Source organism: Orbicella franksi, chromosome 15 (genome assembly GCF_964199315.1).
Source record: "Orbicella franksi chromosome 15, jaOrbFran1.1, whole genome shotgun sequence".
Lineage (NCBI taxonomy): Eukaryota > Metazoa > Cnidaria > Anthozoa > Scleractinia > Merulinidae > Orbicella > Orbicella franksi.
The window spans coordinates 2,628,124-2,644,108 of NC_138159.1; the positions used below are offsets into that span (position 1 = coordinate 2,628,124).

A 15,985-nucleotide genomic window follows, 5' to 3' on the forward strand; every position below is an offset into this window, starting at 1 on the left:
AAGTGTAATGTTCCCTTTAAGGCAGATCAGAGTTTTTGTAATTCTAACAGTAAAAGGCAAAGCTAGCTGAGCTGAAGGCGGATAACAAAGTGAGGATTATATTCTCCAAGATAAGGCAGTTTCTGCAAACAATAATTATTTTAAATATGGATAAGCAACCAGGATAAGACATAATTAAAGTTTTTTGAAAAGCGTTCTCTGGTTGAAATGCTTTGAAATTATGAGCTTTCAAATGCCAGTCTGCAATCTTTGACAAATATTATTTGACAACTATTATTTGTCAAAGACTGCAAACTGGCAATTGAAAGCTTGTCATTCTAGCGTATTTCAACCAGAGAATGTTTTAAAAAAGAATTTAATTATCATTTTTTTAAAACAAACTTTCTCTGGTTACTGTTAGTGTCTAAAATAGTTCTTTGGGACAAAGTGACTTGTCACTAACACAGAGTCTATATTAAGGGCAGGTCAGTTATGATCCCAGAGAGAAAGTATTGAAAAATACAGTTACTGTATTCACTTTAGCAACTGTATAATTATTTTAATTTTATACCTCCAGATAGCTTTATAATGTATGCACACCTAGAATTTCCCCTTGCTTGTCTGTATTGAAGATATTCAGCTGTATATAATAAATGGCATGAAACAACATGCGTTAATTTGTTTCTTAGAACGCGACAAGGTGCGGCGGCAGTTCAAGATTTTCAGAGAGTCTAAGGAGCGTGAGATACAAGATGTGTTACAGGCCAAACGCGAGGTTGAGTTACAGTTCCAACATTACTTGTCGGTTGTGTCTCATGATGAAAACAGATCTGAAGTGGTGGGTAATGGTAACATGCATGTAGACTGGTGGGCTCCATCTCTGGAGAGTGACGCATATGCAAGTGTTGACAGTTTGACGCAGGTGACATCATTTCGAGGACCGGAGTTCTTTCACAGTCCATTGGAGAGAGAAGGCCCTTTCACAAACATCAGTAGAGGTACCATGTATCAGTTGATATGTTTGATCACCTATTGATCCTGTGCATGTTCAAAAGAACAATAGTTAGTCTGTTAGTAGCTTTTGTCTCTGTCAAATATTGATTCGCTGCTGTGTTTACAATTTTTAGCTTTTTCCAAAATTCATGTTAATGCTATTGCTACTGAACACTAACATCACTCTGGTACCACTAACAGGGCTATCATTAAGTTTGAGTCATCTGTAGCCTTGCTCTTCACACCTGTAACAGCCTTGTTTCCTTTTGAGTGAATTGTATCATCTAGAGGCAAGTTTACCCTTCACATATAGGGCCAATCACACATACTTGGCTGCAGCAGGCAGCTTGGGTTATAGCCCCCCCTATTGACAACCCTGACTAAAAATTTGATAAAGAAACAAACAAAGATATTTTTTTTATAATTTCACCAATTTCACTCAATTCATATAATTGAAGTCAGTCTCAATATATTTCAAAGATATGGCATTTCAATGACAGCATTTAACTCAAGTTTAGTTAAAGCACTGGGTTCACTCATTTGTTAAATTTAGACGACTGGAATGCGGTGGTACCATCAGTTCTTCAGCTTGTGTCATCGAGCCTTCAGGCTCCAGTTCAACAACAAACCATCCGAGTGTATGTGTCGGCACCCAGTAGCATGCAGAGGGAAGTTGACCTTCTGAAGCAGGTAATTAAGGTCCACTTAAGGAATAGCAACTTGTTCATTATCAAGCCCAGATGGTTTCTTAATCTTTGCTCCTTCAAAGTTGCCTCAAGTCTGTGTTTTCCAGAGCAGTTTCAGCCAGTGATAAGCTGTCTTTTAGCCAGTGAACTTATATTAGCTTGTAGCCATGTCTTAGCGGCTGCATCCCGCTCACAATGTTTTCCAAGAATCCTCACACTGATGTTTCAGAACTTCAAGCCAAAACTTGCATTATGAAAAATACAACTGCCCTGTCAGCTGTGAAATTATTCTTTACAAAAAAGCATCTTTATGCCTAACCTTTGCCTCTGAAGTATACCAAAAAGATATGATTACACTGTAGGTATATGTAATAACTAAAGAAGCATATCAAACAGGTGCAATTCCCTCCTATCTTGTTTACTTTCTCATTTACTGCAGTTCGCAATCAAGTTTTGTCAGAAAATGGCTGTTCTAAGTTTTCCTTAATTACTTGTTTTGTAGTTGTATGTACCTAAGCTTGAGTGGCTTTGTGAAAATCAAGGCAAGTTCTTGGCCATTGTTCATTTGGAAGATCCAGAGGAGGAACTAACTGAGGAGGTATTACACCCGCTTTCAGTGTTACACACGTAGGCAACATCTTTTGACATGCTGTGTAAACACTGAAAGACCGTTCAACTCTGAAACTGGGAATTTTTCTGGTTATTAGCAGAACAAATGAGAAATAAATGATAATTACTGACCTAAAATGAATGAAAGAGATCATGGACTTTGCATGTTTCCCGATTTACAGAATAATTCAAACGATTTTAGTGTAGTCGATTGGCTCTCGATGGTGACTTCCGGTAGAATTGGGCTGCTACTGCTCAGTTAATATGCGAAAGTTGTAAACATTTAAAACAGTCTGTGTATCTCTTACAGAATGTTTTCTTGATACTCCTAGCCTTAGTTTGATGTGAAATATATCTATCATTCATGACTAAAAGCCGAGTTCGACTGTAAAGAAGTCATTTGTGCTTACATAAAGTAAACTAAAACTTGCCCAGGCTGGGCAAAATTTGAGAGCTAGTTGTCTGAAGGGCAAGCTGGAAGTTTTTTTTCAAGCCCCGCAGGGTTGAGTGATAATTATTATCAAAAGTGAATTTTATGCCAGTGTTTTAGTCATTTATGCAGGAAACATAGTGAGGTACTTACAAGATTGGCATTGCTCCCAACTAACAGGATTTGCAACATTCAAAGTACAATCACTGTTTTAATGATGCTCTTTGTCTCAGGAGTTGGCTGTGAAACTTCAAACACGAAGTAAGCAAATAAGGGACAGCAAAGTCTTTGTTGCATTCTTGGGTGGAAAATCAAACAGGTACGACAATCTTATTTTGAAGTTACTTACATTGAAATCCATATTTTCCATTGCTTTCAATAAGAGCTAGGCACTTGACGGAGCTTTGGCAGTTGTTCTGTCGCGAATTGCTGGTTAGGATAGCAGTTTTCAAAATTTTGCCTTCTAGTGGAAATATGGGATATACAATAGTTGTATATGGGATGTGTCAAAATGTCGTCAAAGTCTAGCTGTAGAGGAAGTTGTTATGGGCTTCTAACTTTCTATAAGTGAATAAAGGAACATTACAAAGTTAATTGTACAGTCATGTTAAAGAAATAATAAATTAATGGTATTTGGTGAGGAGAAATACATTTTACATGTAGCATAGGATAATTCAATTACAAGAGGTAAGTGGAAAGGGAAAAATCTAGTTTGATACTGTAGGTATTGAAGAAAACAGCTGCTAGATCTAAAATAGCAGGAAGTAAAGGTTTATGGTTTACAATCAGATATTGAGCTAGATGTTCAAAGAGTAGATATTTTATGTCATCCAACAGATAAGTCCCACTGTCTAGCCAATAGGAGGTGACAAAAGAAACCATGCCATGCCATAATAAGCAGATGTTTTTTTAATTTTACATATTAATCTTCAGATTTCCTTATGAAGAATATCACCAAGCACATTTGAGCAGCCCTGGAAGATGTCATGCCATCTTCTGTTTTAAAGATCCGGACTGGGATAGGTGAGTTTGAAATTAGCTGATAAGGTAAAAAAGGAATAGTTTTTGTGTAATGCAAATCCTGTGCAAGTGGCCTACACAAGAATGGCCAGCAGCAAAAAAATTGAATGCCTGGGAGACATTAGGTTTTGCAGCCCCCAGGTGCTTGAGGTACAGTGTACATACTTGCTGGACAAATGGTGCTTGCCCAGGATGAGGATGCATAAAATACAGTAGTTTTTAACCCTGACATCTCTTAAGTACCCAAACAACAAACACGAACTTATTATTCAGTATGGTCTTGCTATTGAATTTAAATTAACTCTGATCTTAAACTAAAAAAAGACCAGTCGTTCTCAACTGATAACTAAACCAATATTTTTTTGACTCAGTTCACTGGGTACTACATGCATAAAATACTAAAAATATTGGGAGGAAAGTCCACTTATCAGAACAGTGAGGTGGGGGGCCTTGTGGCAAAGAAAAAAAAAAAACTTTTACATGGTGGGCTGGAGAGGGTATAGACTGTTGGACAAATGTTGCTGAGTTTGAGTAACACCACATTAGGAACCCATAGCCTCACATTGATAACAGAAATCTTTTGTCAAGAAGCATAACCGTGAGGCTAAGGGTTTCTTATGTATTATTTAATAACTTTGGCACCATTTATACAATCAGTCTACTATATTGACTAAGGAACTTCTGCTCATGTTTCCAGACAAAGGATTATCAGGGAGAAGACATTGAGTTGATTCATTGGTTACACCAGTTTTCAGCATTTGTGAGAGAAGCTTCATTAGGGACATAAGTAATACATGTTTTTATGCTTTTGTAATCACCAGCAATCCATCTCTGAAGGATGAAAGTATTTCTCATGCTGAACAATTGAAGACAGAAATCAGAAAAACAAATGGCATGAAGGTAATTGGGGTTGCCACCAATCAGGAAATGGTTAGGGGTTAAAAAAATCTTCAAGTCATATATCAAACACAAGAGACAGTGTTTCATCAGGATGTCCAAACACGGAGAAGAGAGTTCAAAATACGATGCGCAGCAAACTATTTTTGACAAAATTCGAGATGTTTGGATAGCTAATGACACACGTCTCTAGTGTTTGATATATCTTCTCAATCAAAATAAAAACTAGGGAATAAACAGAAGTAAATTCGTCAAAATCTATGCTAATTAAGACCAGGTCTCCAAACCTCCTTCACGGTTGTGATTTTCTTTGTTTTAACATGATGAACTATAAATGAGTTTGAAAAGTTCAGGGAAAAGTCAGGGAATTTTATTTTGAGTCTGCAAAACTTGAAATGAGTTTTCATGGCTGAAATTTAATACCATTGAAGGCTAGAAGAAACATTTGGGTCGCTGTGATCTCAACAATGCTTTTTCTTAATGAAGAGGGAAAATTTATTGAGAACTTATCAGTCTGAATGAACGAGCCCCTGTTATGTCTGGCATTTTGTATTTATAATTATGGTCAGAGAATTTATCTTTATCTGAGAAAAGTCAGGGAATTTTGATAAGTGATGTCTACCTGTAGCAACTATGTATAGAGTTTGTGGTACACTGTGCTGGCAAAGTAATTGAGTTTTTTAAAACTAGAATTAAGGTCAAAACTTGTTGTGATTTTTTTTTTCTGTAGCTGTTTGACAATTATGAAACATCAGAGAAAGGAGCAGAGCTGGCCTATCAGGAACTAAAAACATTCTTAGTTAAGGTAAACAAGCAAATTGTCTTGAGAACAGAGCACAAATAGAGGTGTGAGGCTTGACTTCCTGATCCAAAGTGCTTACTGGTCCTCCAGTTAAGGGGTGGTGAATGGTCCTTCAAAACCGTGGGTCTCACCAAATTTTCATTGAATTTATCATATCTTAAATTCTCGTTATTGTATCCGTTATGTCTGTCTTACCATCTGCAAAGAAAAATGCTATTCTTGCCTTCTCGCAAAGTCTCGCATTTACCATTCACCACTCCTCAGTTACCATTATAGTCAAAGTTCTTTTTATAGACTCCCATAGGCTGACACCACTTGTGGGCAAACACTTCCTCTTTGTCATAGCCACTGCTTGTACACTTAAGGTCAGCACACACGAGGGGACGAGTCCCTGCAACTAGTCCCTGCCGCTGGTCCCTTGAAGAGTTTACATGAAGGGAGTGGTCCCAGGGACTTGTCCCACATACAATTTACACGAAGCATTGTGAGGAACAAGTTGCAGGGACTTGTCCCAAAAATTCAACCTGGTTTGAATTCGTGGGACTAGTCATAGGGACCACAGTTGGTCCCTGCGACTAGATTTTGAAGCAAAAATGGCCAGTTCACAGGATGGGACTTGTCTCCGCGACTTGTTCCAGGGACTAGTCGCAGTGACTAGTCCCCTCGTGTGCACTGACCTTAACTGGCCCAGCTGTGTCCGCTTGTGGAAGGTTCAACAATATGTGAACAAGACTTAATCTGTCTTGGGCTGTATCAAGCAGAATTGTATTAAATGTTACCCTTTTCTTCAGGAGCTTGGCTTATCAGATGACTATTCCTCGGCAAGAGACTCATGTGATTGTTGTATATGGGATGTGTCAGATGACTGGGAACAAGTAGAAGCATTAAAAGCGGCTGCAGAATGCTCCTGTGAAATAGGACTCAGTAAAGTAAGTATGCTTTGATATTTTGGAGGGATAATCTAGTGACTTACAGAAAGATGTTAGACCAGTGCTTAACTGGACAGCTTGTGTAGCATTAGACTGTAGTAGCATTTGTACTTATGCCTTGAAGATGCAAGTCCATTGCAAGGTTACACCCAACATTTATCATGCAACAACTCATGTATTCCAGGCATGGACCCATAGCACTTTCCACTGTTGTATGGAAATCGGTCAGATATTCAGAATGGCCCAATAAAAGGAAAGGGGACTTAGGGAGTTAAAATCCAAAACATTTCCTGGCAGGGACCCTTCTTCTGCGGCACTTGTTGTTTTAGAAATCAGTCAACATTCATCCTAGATCCATGCCTGTATTCCTTTGGTTGGAGAGGGGCTTTGCGAGAGTAAGGTGTCTTAACAAGACCACAGTACAATGACTTAGTGGGTGTATGAACCCAGACTGATTGATCCAGAGTCCATAATAGTACTTGTTAGGCTACCAAACCCCTCCCATCTAATACTTGAAAGTTTGGTGACCTGAACAACAGCCATTGTGTAATTAATTACTTGTTCTTTATATTATTTGACAGTTCTACAGTGACCTCAATGAACATGTATCAAGTGCAGGACTCAAAGCTCCCATGGTTGTCAAGGGAGATGCTGGCCTTGGAAAATCACTTCTGCTGGCAAAATGGTTGGTAACTAGGGACTGAGTGTTATACACCAAATTTATTTTATCACCCAGCCAGCTGGCCGGCTGGTTGGCTAAGTGGCCAGCCAACTGACTGACAGACAGACAGACAGACAGACAGACAGATCAACAGACTGATTTAAGACTGTCAAAAAGCACTACCCTGTATGTTACATATGAACATAATTTTGCTAAAGTTCTGTTGCTGGACAGCAATATTGCTTGCTTTAAAGATTCCCTGTACCCTTTCATTATACCATTAGGTACAGTGGCTTTCTGGTTAGCTGAGGCATTGGACTCTGTATTGAGAAGTCTACATTCGAAGGTTCCTTACTAGGTCATCATGATGTTTACTTAGGCAAGATTCTTTACTTGCACAGTGGCTTTCCCCACCATGCAGAGTAAAAATAATGTGATTCAGCAAATTGTTGACAGAGTCAACCTGACAGAATGCTTGGGAGTAACCTGTCGTGAACTAGCATCACATCCCGGGGGAGTAACAGTACTCCTAGCTACTTCATACTTCAGAAACATGAGCTGAGTATGGGAGCCTTTGAGCCACTAACCAATAAACACCTGTCTTCTTTTTTTTCTAGGATAGCTTTACAACAAAGCAGCCTGTCTGGAAGGCTTGTCCTGTACCACTTTGTTGGATCATCGTCAGCATCTAGTGCTAATCCCCTTCTGATGCTGCGAAGATTTACTATACAGGTGATAGCTTCTTGTAGATTATATTTATACTTACATTACATCTAAGTATGCCTATACATGTGTTCTGTATAGTATCATTAAATTTTAGGTTACGTTTCTTGTAATTGGTTGATTGTCTACAAATAAATACCTACAAAAAAATCTGTTAACCGTGCACATTATGCCTTATCATACCAGGTATGTTAGGTCAGTTCATTCACCTCCCTGCAGTTAATGTTAGTACATGTGAAGAATTTCGTTCTGGACACACAAACAAGCTGCTTTGTTATTCTAGGGATTTATATTCTTTTTTCCCAACTTGATTGACAGTTAATGAAACAGCTAGCATCGTCACGTTCAGTGTCATGTGACCCAGTACAGTTACAAGAGGAGTTTCCGAGGTGGCTAGAGAAAGCTGCATTTAAAGTCCATGGTGGTGTCACACTAGTAATTGATTCAGCTGACAGATTACAGGTGCGAGTTACAGGCCATCTTCATTATCGAAACAAATTGTTGGAATAAAACCAAACTGATTGCAAGGCAGCATTCTATGGCAAAAGGGCAAAACCTATTTGGCTAATATTTCAAGTAGCTAGTCTGTTTTGGGGCCAATACCATCAAATGATACTACATGTAATGGCCCTGAAAAAGACTAGCTTCACTAGTTAAAATATTGGCTAATCATTTTGCCCTTTTGCTATTGTACGAACCTTGCAGTCAATTTGGTTTTATTCACACTTAAAGTGATGTCTAGTACAAGCTTTTCTTGGTCAAGAGATCTGGCATCATACAAGCCAAGCAGTTTAATATTTCATTATGTTGTCCTCTGCATCCAAGCATTTTGATTTACATTATTTTTTAACACAACTTTTTGTGCTCTCTTTTTTCAGGGAGCTCCCAGCCACATGCAGTGGTTGCAAGATCCATTGCCTGTTGGTGCGAGAGTAATTTTATCTGTTGCAGAAAGCACCTGCCCCTTAGCTTGGAGGTAAGCCTCTTTTTAGTGCTTGTTGTAGTTTTTACTTCCATTCAATAGGAAGCGATGAAGAATAAAGTGTGCTGGAGAAGATAATTTTCTTAGAACATGCAATTGAACTACGTGTAGCAGGCTTTAAGTATGATTGGGCTCTAAGGGTTTTGCTTCATATCTTGGATGGCAAGTGGTGTTGTGCATTAGATTAATGTATAAAGTTGCAGTTTGGAACAGATTCGGTGGCTAGAGTTTACTAATTTTATTTTATTTTATTTTATTTTATTTTATTTAACTTTTTGGCTAGAGTTTATTTTGGTAGCATAATTCTGTAGGTTTATGATCTCTCATTTTTCCCATGATCCTCAAAACAAAGCATGGAATTTACTTCTGGATACAAAAAAAGTTAATTTCAAAATACCTGTCCTTTTTCTCATCAGATCATGGTCGTCACTTGTTCTTCATCCTTTGGATGTCAAAGGAAGTGTTGAGCTGTTGCTGTCTTCCCTCAACCATCATGCTGTGAGTGTTCCCCAGGAGCAGGTTAGTCATTGCATACACTAGCCTGTCATCAGGCTCTTCATATTTGTGTTTTGCGTGAGTGCCTATGCAATATGGCTAAGTTAAATGGTTCAGCTTCAGGGTGACAGAGAGGTGCAGTTGCCTCGTGGTCAGCACGCTGGACTGCTGACCAAGACATCTGGGTTCAAGCCCTGATCAGGGTCATTGTGTTGTGTTCTTGGGCAACACACATTACTCTCATGCATAGTGCCTCTCTCCACCCTAGTGTATAAATCATGGGTAGTGGCAAATTTGATGATTGGGGGAGGGGTAAACTGCAGTCAACAGGCAAATCATCCAATAGGAAGTAGAAATACTCTTATTTTCAATGCTTTCAGCTCTGGCAGTATGAGATACTGCAAACCCGATGCAGACCCATGCCTTCATGACAATTGTTTTTTTTTAATTAACAAATACATGTGGTATGTACAATGGCCACTTTCTGACATTTTTTAATCCTTTTAACAGGCCAATGAAATGCTTCTGAATTCGTCTTCAGAAGACAAATGTAATCCAAGGTTTTTATCTCTAGTGGCTGCAGAATTAGCTGAGTAAGTAACCCTTCTTCAATTGCTTTGGGTTAGCAGGAGTTTGAGTCATCAAGGGTCTGGGTTACCGTAGATAAAATTACAGTCAATGCAGGACAGAAATCCAGGGGAAATCAATTTTGGTTTGAGTTATCACGATGTTAGAGTTGGCGAGGCTTTGAGTTATCAAGTCAACTGTACTTATCTACTCTTATTATTGTGTATAAATGACTAAGCTTTGCAGAGTTTTGTGAACTTTTAAGTTGGGCACTTGTTTTAAGCTGTTCTGAATTTCTTTCCTGTTTAGATGGAAAGACAGGAAGGTTCTGCAGGACCACCTTAATGTTTTGCTATCCAAAATGGTAATTATGGAATCTTGAATTTAGAGAAGCTCTGCACAAATCGAATCATTTCAGCTGCAGAGTACAGAAACAGAAGTTCTGCAGTGTAAAAGTGGGTTGTGATCGGCCTGGTAGATGTGGAATTTCACACACAATTCAGCGTGACCATGTAGCTAGGATTGGGCATGGTTACACATATTTAATTGAATGTCATCAATAACTGCCATTTTGCATAAAATTCTACATAAAATTGGGGGATAGAGGGTGTGTTTATTTCCAGGGGAAAATCTATCTGTGCATATTATATATTCCTACTAAGTGAGACTAAGGATTGTGTTTATCATCCCTTTATATATATAATTACAGTACCGCTCAAAAGTAAGTTACCACCTCTCATCTCGTTTCTCGCGAGACGAGTCTCATTTCTCTCGAGACGTTTCTCGTTTCTCGCCAGCTGCGTCTCGTTTCTCTCGAGAATCACTGAAGCGTTTAGTATGGCGTATATTACGCGTAAGAAACCGGTTACGGGTAACGATTGCCGCTTTGCAGTTCGTCAAATTGATGGGACCGTCCAACATAAAATATGCATCGATCGTTTGCTCGATTCATATCGAACAAAGGTAACATCGAACGTAACTACAAGTAGAGTTACATGCGTTTCAATTTGTGCGATCACAGGGGCAAAGAGTTGATTTTGCGAATCTTGCTCACTCTGAATGATTCAGTTACCTACATTTGCTCACTCTGCAATAACCGCTAACTCAAACAAACATTTAATTTTGCATAGGAGAAAAACGTTCCGGCTTTCGGCATGCGCCAGCGAGTCAATTGTGAATGGGAGTCGTGAAAGCGTCACGGAAATTGTTGAAAAAAATGATATCTCCGGTTCTGTATGTCATGTGCAAGGCTCACCTCTTTTTTTGAGTTACACCTATCCCAAACTGTTAAATGCTGACATTCAAGTTTGTGTTAATTAGTAAATGTTAGTTCTATCTACATTTATTAAGTTGGTAAAATCATTAAGACATCGCACCAACTAAATTATAAAAGTTGATTATAAAATATATATTAAAGAAAGAAAGAAAGAAAGAAAGAAAGAAAGAAAGAAAGAAAGAAAGAAAGAAAGAAAGAAAGAAAGAAAGAAAGAAAGAAAGAAAGAAAGAAAGAAAGAAAGAAAGAAAGAAAGAAAGAAAGAAAGAAAGAAAGAAAGGAAAAGAAATTAACTCTGATAATACATATATAAAAAAATATGAATTATAAAAGAGTATGATATAAAAATATATAGTTTAAGTCTATTGATTCTTAAATAGGCTATTCCCGACAATTGTCAGTTTTTCTTAGTCACATAAAATGCCAAGAGCAGTAATTTGTCTTAGCATGTTATGTGACTCCGAAAAAGTGTAATCATGTGTCAGGAAAATACATTTATCTGATATATTGTAAGGTCTCATGTATTTATCAAACCTGGTTATACTTACCCTGGGTACCCAAGGAATTTTTCCCAGGGTCAGAGAGAATGCAGCACTTTGTTTACTAGTGAGGCCTTCTTTTGGACCTTGGAACAATATTCCTCTGGTACCCATGGTAGGTTATATTTGACCATGTTGATCACATATGGTCATAACCCATTCCTGAAGTTGGTCGCACCATATCAAGTATCATTCCATTTTCTTCTGGGCTTTTCTCATTTTTTAACATTAACATTAACATTGCACATTAACATTGCTTTAGATAACATTGGGATCTTACTGGTTGTTTCATGTTTTGTTTGTAGAACACCGTTGATCTTCTATGTCACATTCTAAACCGTATTAAGATTCAGTTTGGTCATCTTTCGTCTGAACGGAAACTTAGAAAGGTGTGTATTCAAATCCGTAATTCCCAAGTGGTTGTTAGTTGAACCAATAAATCACTTTTATATGTGGTATAATTGCTGTAATTAGTTTGTAATTGCCATGCTGTGTACTGTTTCTTGGGCAAAACACTTTAGTCTGACAGTGCCTTAGTCTACCCAGGTCTATGAATGGGTACTGGTGAGTTTTATGGTGGGAGGGGTAGCCCTGTAACAGACTAGCATCCCCTCCAGGGTGGGGGGGGGGGGGGATGTAGATTACTCCTGGTCACGTCAGGCAACAGAAATGAAGATAAAATATAGGCGCCAGCCTGGTGAGCCAGTAAGCTTGTACACAGACTTTTCCTACCACTGCTGGTAGAACAGTGAATTGGGTTATCTCATGGTGTATCAGAGCATGCACAAAATCTTTAGATAGTAACTACTAAGGGACACTGAACTGCTTTCTGTATTGCTTTTGCAATGTCCCAAGAGGAAATTTTTCTAGCTTGATTCTGAATGAAGGGATACAAGCATGCATATGCATGCGTAAAAGAGTTGCTTATGCATGCAGAAAGAATGGACTAACAATTAAACAATGAAAGGAATGTATGTGACTGAGAAAGTAAGACATCTGACAAGAGATGTTGATTCCTGATTGTGGTTTCTTTGCTGTTGTTCTGTTTGTAGGTTTTTCTGCTAATCATGTTGGCCCGTAATGGTGTCAGTGAGTGCGAGCTCCTCAAGCTCATCACCATGAAGTGGTCTGACTGGTTAAACCTGTCTGATGCCTTACACCACAGTGGTATTATTGTCACAAGGATGGGACTCATGTCCTTAGCAAATAAACAGGTCAGCTTTTACCTTATTAGGGAAGGCACGGTGGCCTCATGGTTAGCGCGCTTATCTCCGAAGCAAGCGGTCCGGGTTTGAGCCCTGGCTGGGGATATTGCTTTGTATTCTTGGGCAAGACACTTCACTCTCACATTGCCTCTCTCTACCCAGGTGTATAAATGGGTACCGGCAGACTTAATCCCATCCGGGGCGGGTAGAAATACTCTTGGTTGCTTTATGCTACAGAAACCGGGATAAGGTCTGACCTGATGGGCCACTTGGCGTGTATGCAGACTTAACTTCCTTACTGTTACCTTTTTACTTGAAATTTTTGTGACACACTTATTTCACGATTTTGAGGTGCGCATATTTTGCAACACTTAAATTCCATGCTTTTGCCAAAATTTTGTATTTTGAATCACTTTAACTTCACGTTTTTGAGTGGCACATTTTTTGTTAAATTGTGAAATTTGCAAAATTAACATGTCGTGAAAATTTCATGTATTAAGGTACCTCTTTTTATGGCTCTCTTATGGCTATTGTATAGCTCCATGAGCATGCAAGATGAACCAAATCCAACACTGTGATTGGCCACCTGTGCGGGCAAGCTGAGGCAGTCTTGCCCTTTTAGGATTGCCTGTTGTGTCACACAAGAAAATGGTGTCCTGTATGCCTTATGATACATCATTTATTACCCAATCTTGTTCGGTCAAGATGGCTGGATATGGACCTCATTCCAACCCAATATCCAGCCATCTTGACCTCATGCTTGGTCAATAACCAGTATTTACTTCATGCAGTAGTAGATACTGATACAGTGTGCACAAAGGAGTGAAATTGCAACCATGTATGCATATGTATTTTATTAGTTTTAATTATATTTTATTTTATTTTATTTTTTTTGGCTGTTTTCAGGTCATAAAAGCAATAAATGAAGCATTTTCCTTTGAAGAGGACTTGCAAGAAATCGCAGAAGCACAGGAATCCTTTACGGCATTCTTTGAAGGAAAGTTAAGGTACTGTATGTAGCATTGACGATTGTTCCATTGCACTTGCCATGCAATATTTCGCTTGTTCTAAAAATTCTCTTCAGAGTGAGGATCAAAATGACAACGTGTCAAATGAATGATATTGACACAAACTGTAGCAAGATAAGATCCAGGCTATACATGTAAGTGTAATCTTAGCTAAAGAACATGATTGATCTCACAGTCCAGTAAAACATGACAAAATTAATGTCTAGAGGTACTGAAACCTGTGATGGACTAACATCTCAGCTAGAGGAAGTCATGATACATCCAGTGACTTCATGCTAAGGAACTGGAGTTCATTATAAAGCAAAGCACTGATGAAGCATTGGGGTCATCTCAGGCCCTCTCCACACTATGCCAGAGGAATTTAAAAGCAAAGCTTTATTTCTACAGTTAGGCCCACCATTTACGCTAATCCGTCACCAAAGCTGAGCTTTTTGAAAATGCACTTCAATCAAGGGGAATTTGAAAATGCCAGCTTGTGGTTTGTGTGGATGAAAATCACTTTGAAAACAGAGCTTTTTGAAAACGATGGCATCAAAATAGTTGTGTCATTTCCCTGACCGAGTTTTCCTCAAACACAAATCCAAAATGACCGGTGATTGTTACAGTTTTAAATTTCTCTGGTGTAGTGTGGACAGAAAACACTTTAAATTGATGCTTTTTCAGAGTGAAATGTCCGTTTTCAAATTCCTCCAGAGTACTGTGGATGGGTCCCCAATCTGTAGGACAGTGAGATACTTAACAGACTTTGTAGGTAGTGGTTATAGTTAGAGACATGAGGTATGCTCATTTTTCAGTGTAAACCAAGTGAGCTGGAGAGTAACTGATGAATTACCATGGAGTTTAAAGAAAGCCTGTGAAAAGGAGAAGCTTGCAGAATGTCTACTGAATCCAAACGTTTTCAAAGTACTCTTTGAACGGTGAGAACTATCAATGGTTTATTTACGTTTTTTTCCACAATGTTCCTTGTGTTCCCTTAGGTTGTCTTTTTCCCTTATATGTGTCAGCAACCCTCTTGAATAACTCCTGATCAAGCAGTCAATCAATTTTTGTTTTCAAAACAATTTAAAGAAAGATGCAATGTACTAGAAATATGTTCCTTCTGCAATTTCACAATCATTTGTTTAAGGTTTCAGACTAGCAGCCAAAAACTTAACAGTATTTTTAGACCGTTTTAATCATTGTTACTCGTTGGTTAGGGCTACTGTTTAAATATGCACTGTTTCATCTTTTAGGGGACGCATATTTGAGCTAATAAACTATTGGCACTACCTTGGAGTTGATCAAGCATCACTAGGAATGAAATATATTGATGTGCTAAAAAAGATTGAGGCTGGTTAGTATGTAAAATATAGAAGGTAACACAACAGAAAAAAATTAGAAATCAAGATCTTTTAAAATTATTGTAGCACACAGAAGTTAACTGATGGAAACCCCCCCCCCCCCCCCCCACCCCATTGTCAGAGGATGCATTCATGAAGTATCCATATCCTTTAAGTTTGGTTATCATGGTGTGAAATTAATACTCTTGAAGTTACAACCCCCCTCCCTTTGTAGATGATCAAAAGAGCCTGGTTCCCAGTAGGATTCAATCTGTGGACAAAATTTTCAATTATCACCCTTTGAGTTACAGCTGTGGCTATTTGAACAACACTTAACTTTCTTTTGGTCTTTCCAGAGAGTGAACTTTCAGCATCAACTGCAGAGATGTTTGAAGTTGTTGGACATTTTCTAAAATGCTTAGGACTTCTAAGCCAGGTTGGTAGATATTTCTCAATTGTTTTGAAGATTGCTATTGACTGTTCAATTGTAAAGTTTGTCTTTAAATACTAAGTAAGGTTTGTAGGAGAACAGCATTGCTACCAGGACATACATGGTCCAAGTAATCTATACAATGTCAGGCAGACACATGATAAGAATAAAGAAAATCACCAAGTACAGATTTAGCACCAAATTCTCATAACTTGCCATAAAAGAAATTTATATAATCAGTAGGGAGAGTAATGATTTAATCTCGAATTTTGTTGTAACTAGGCTGCTCCTCTGCTTCAACGATCCTTGGAGATAAGGGAGACAGTACTCGACCCAGACCATCCACTTGTGGCACAGTCACTACATCATCTTGCTGGTCTGAATGCACAGTGGGGAAAGTTTAGGTAAACACTGGCGT

The 15,985-nt window shown here is 38.5% G+C and overlaps 1 protein-coding gene across 1 annotated transcript in view; it reads left to right on the forward strand.

The window, feature by feature from the left end:
* The window catches only part of LOC145469049 (nephrocystin-3-like), a 32,352-nt gene that overhangs the window by 8,109 nt on the left and 8,258 nt on the right, over nt 1-15,985 (forward strand). The window contains exons 2-23 of the mRNA XM_081452699.1: nt 669-977; nt 1,526-1,662; nt 2,161-2,256; nt 2,931-3,016; nt 3,631-3,720; nt 4,539-4,617; nt 5,345-5,419; nt 6,208-6,345; nt 6,927-7,030; nt 7,624-7,738; nt 8,048-8,191; nt 8,608-8,705; nt 9,128-9,230; nt 9,717-9,799; nt 10,083-10,137; nt 11,891-11,974; nt 12,638-12,799; nt 13,697-13,797; nt 14,613-14,735; nt 15,051-15,151; nt 15,494-15,573; nt 15,850-15,971. Coding sequence (XP_081308825.1) covers nt 669-977; nt 1,526-1,662; nt 2,161-2,256; nt 2,931-3,016; nt 3,631-3,720; nt 4,539-4,617; nt 5,345-5,419; nt 6,208-6,345; nt 6,927-7,030; nt 7,624-7,738; nt 8,048-8,191; nt 8,608-8,705; nt 9,128-9,230; nt 9,717-9,799; nt 10,083-10,137; nt 11,891-11,974; nt 12,638-12,799; nt 13,697-13,797; nt 14,613-14,735; nt 15,051-15,151; nt 15,494-15,573; nt 15,850-15,971 — 2,485 coding nt within the window. The remainder of the gene's footprint in view (nt 1-668; nt 978-1,525; nt 1,663-2,160; nt 2,257-2,930; nt 3,017-3,630; nt 3,721-4,538; nt 4,618-5,344; nt 5,420-6,207; nt 6,346-6,926; nt 7,031-7,623; nt 7,739-8,047; nt 8,192-8,607; nt 8,706-9,127; nt 9,231-9,716; nt 9,800-10,082; nt 10,138-11,890; nt 11,975-12,637; nt 12,800-13,696; nt 13,798-14,612; nt 14,736-15,050; nt 15,152-15,493; nt 15,574-15,849; nt 15,972-15,985) is intronic.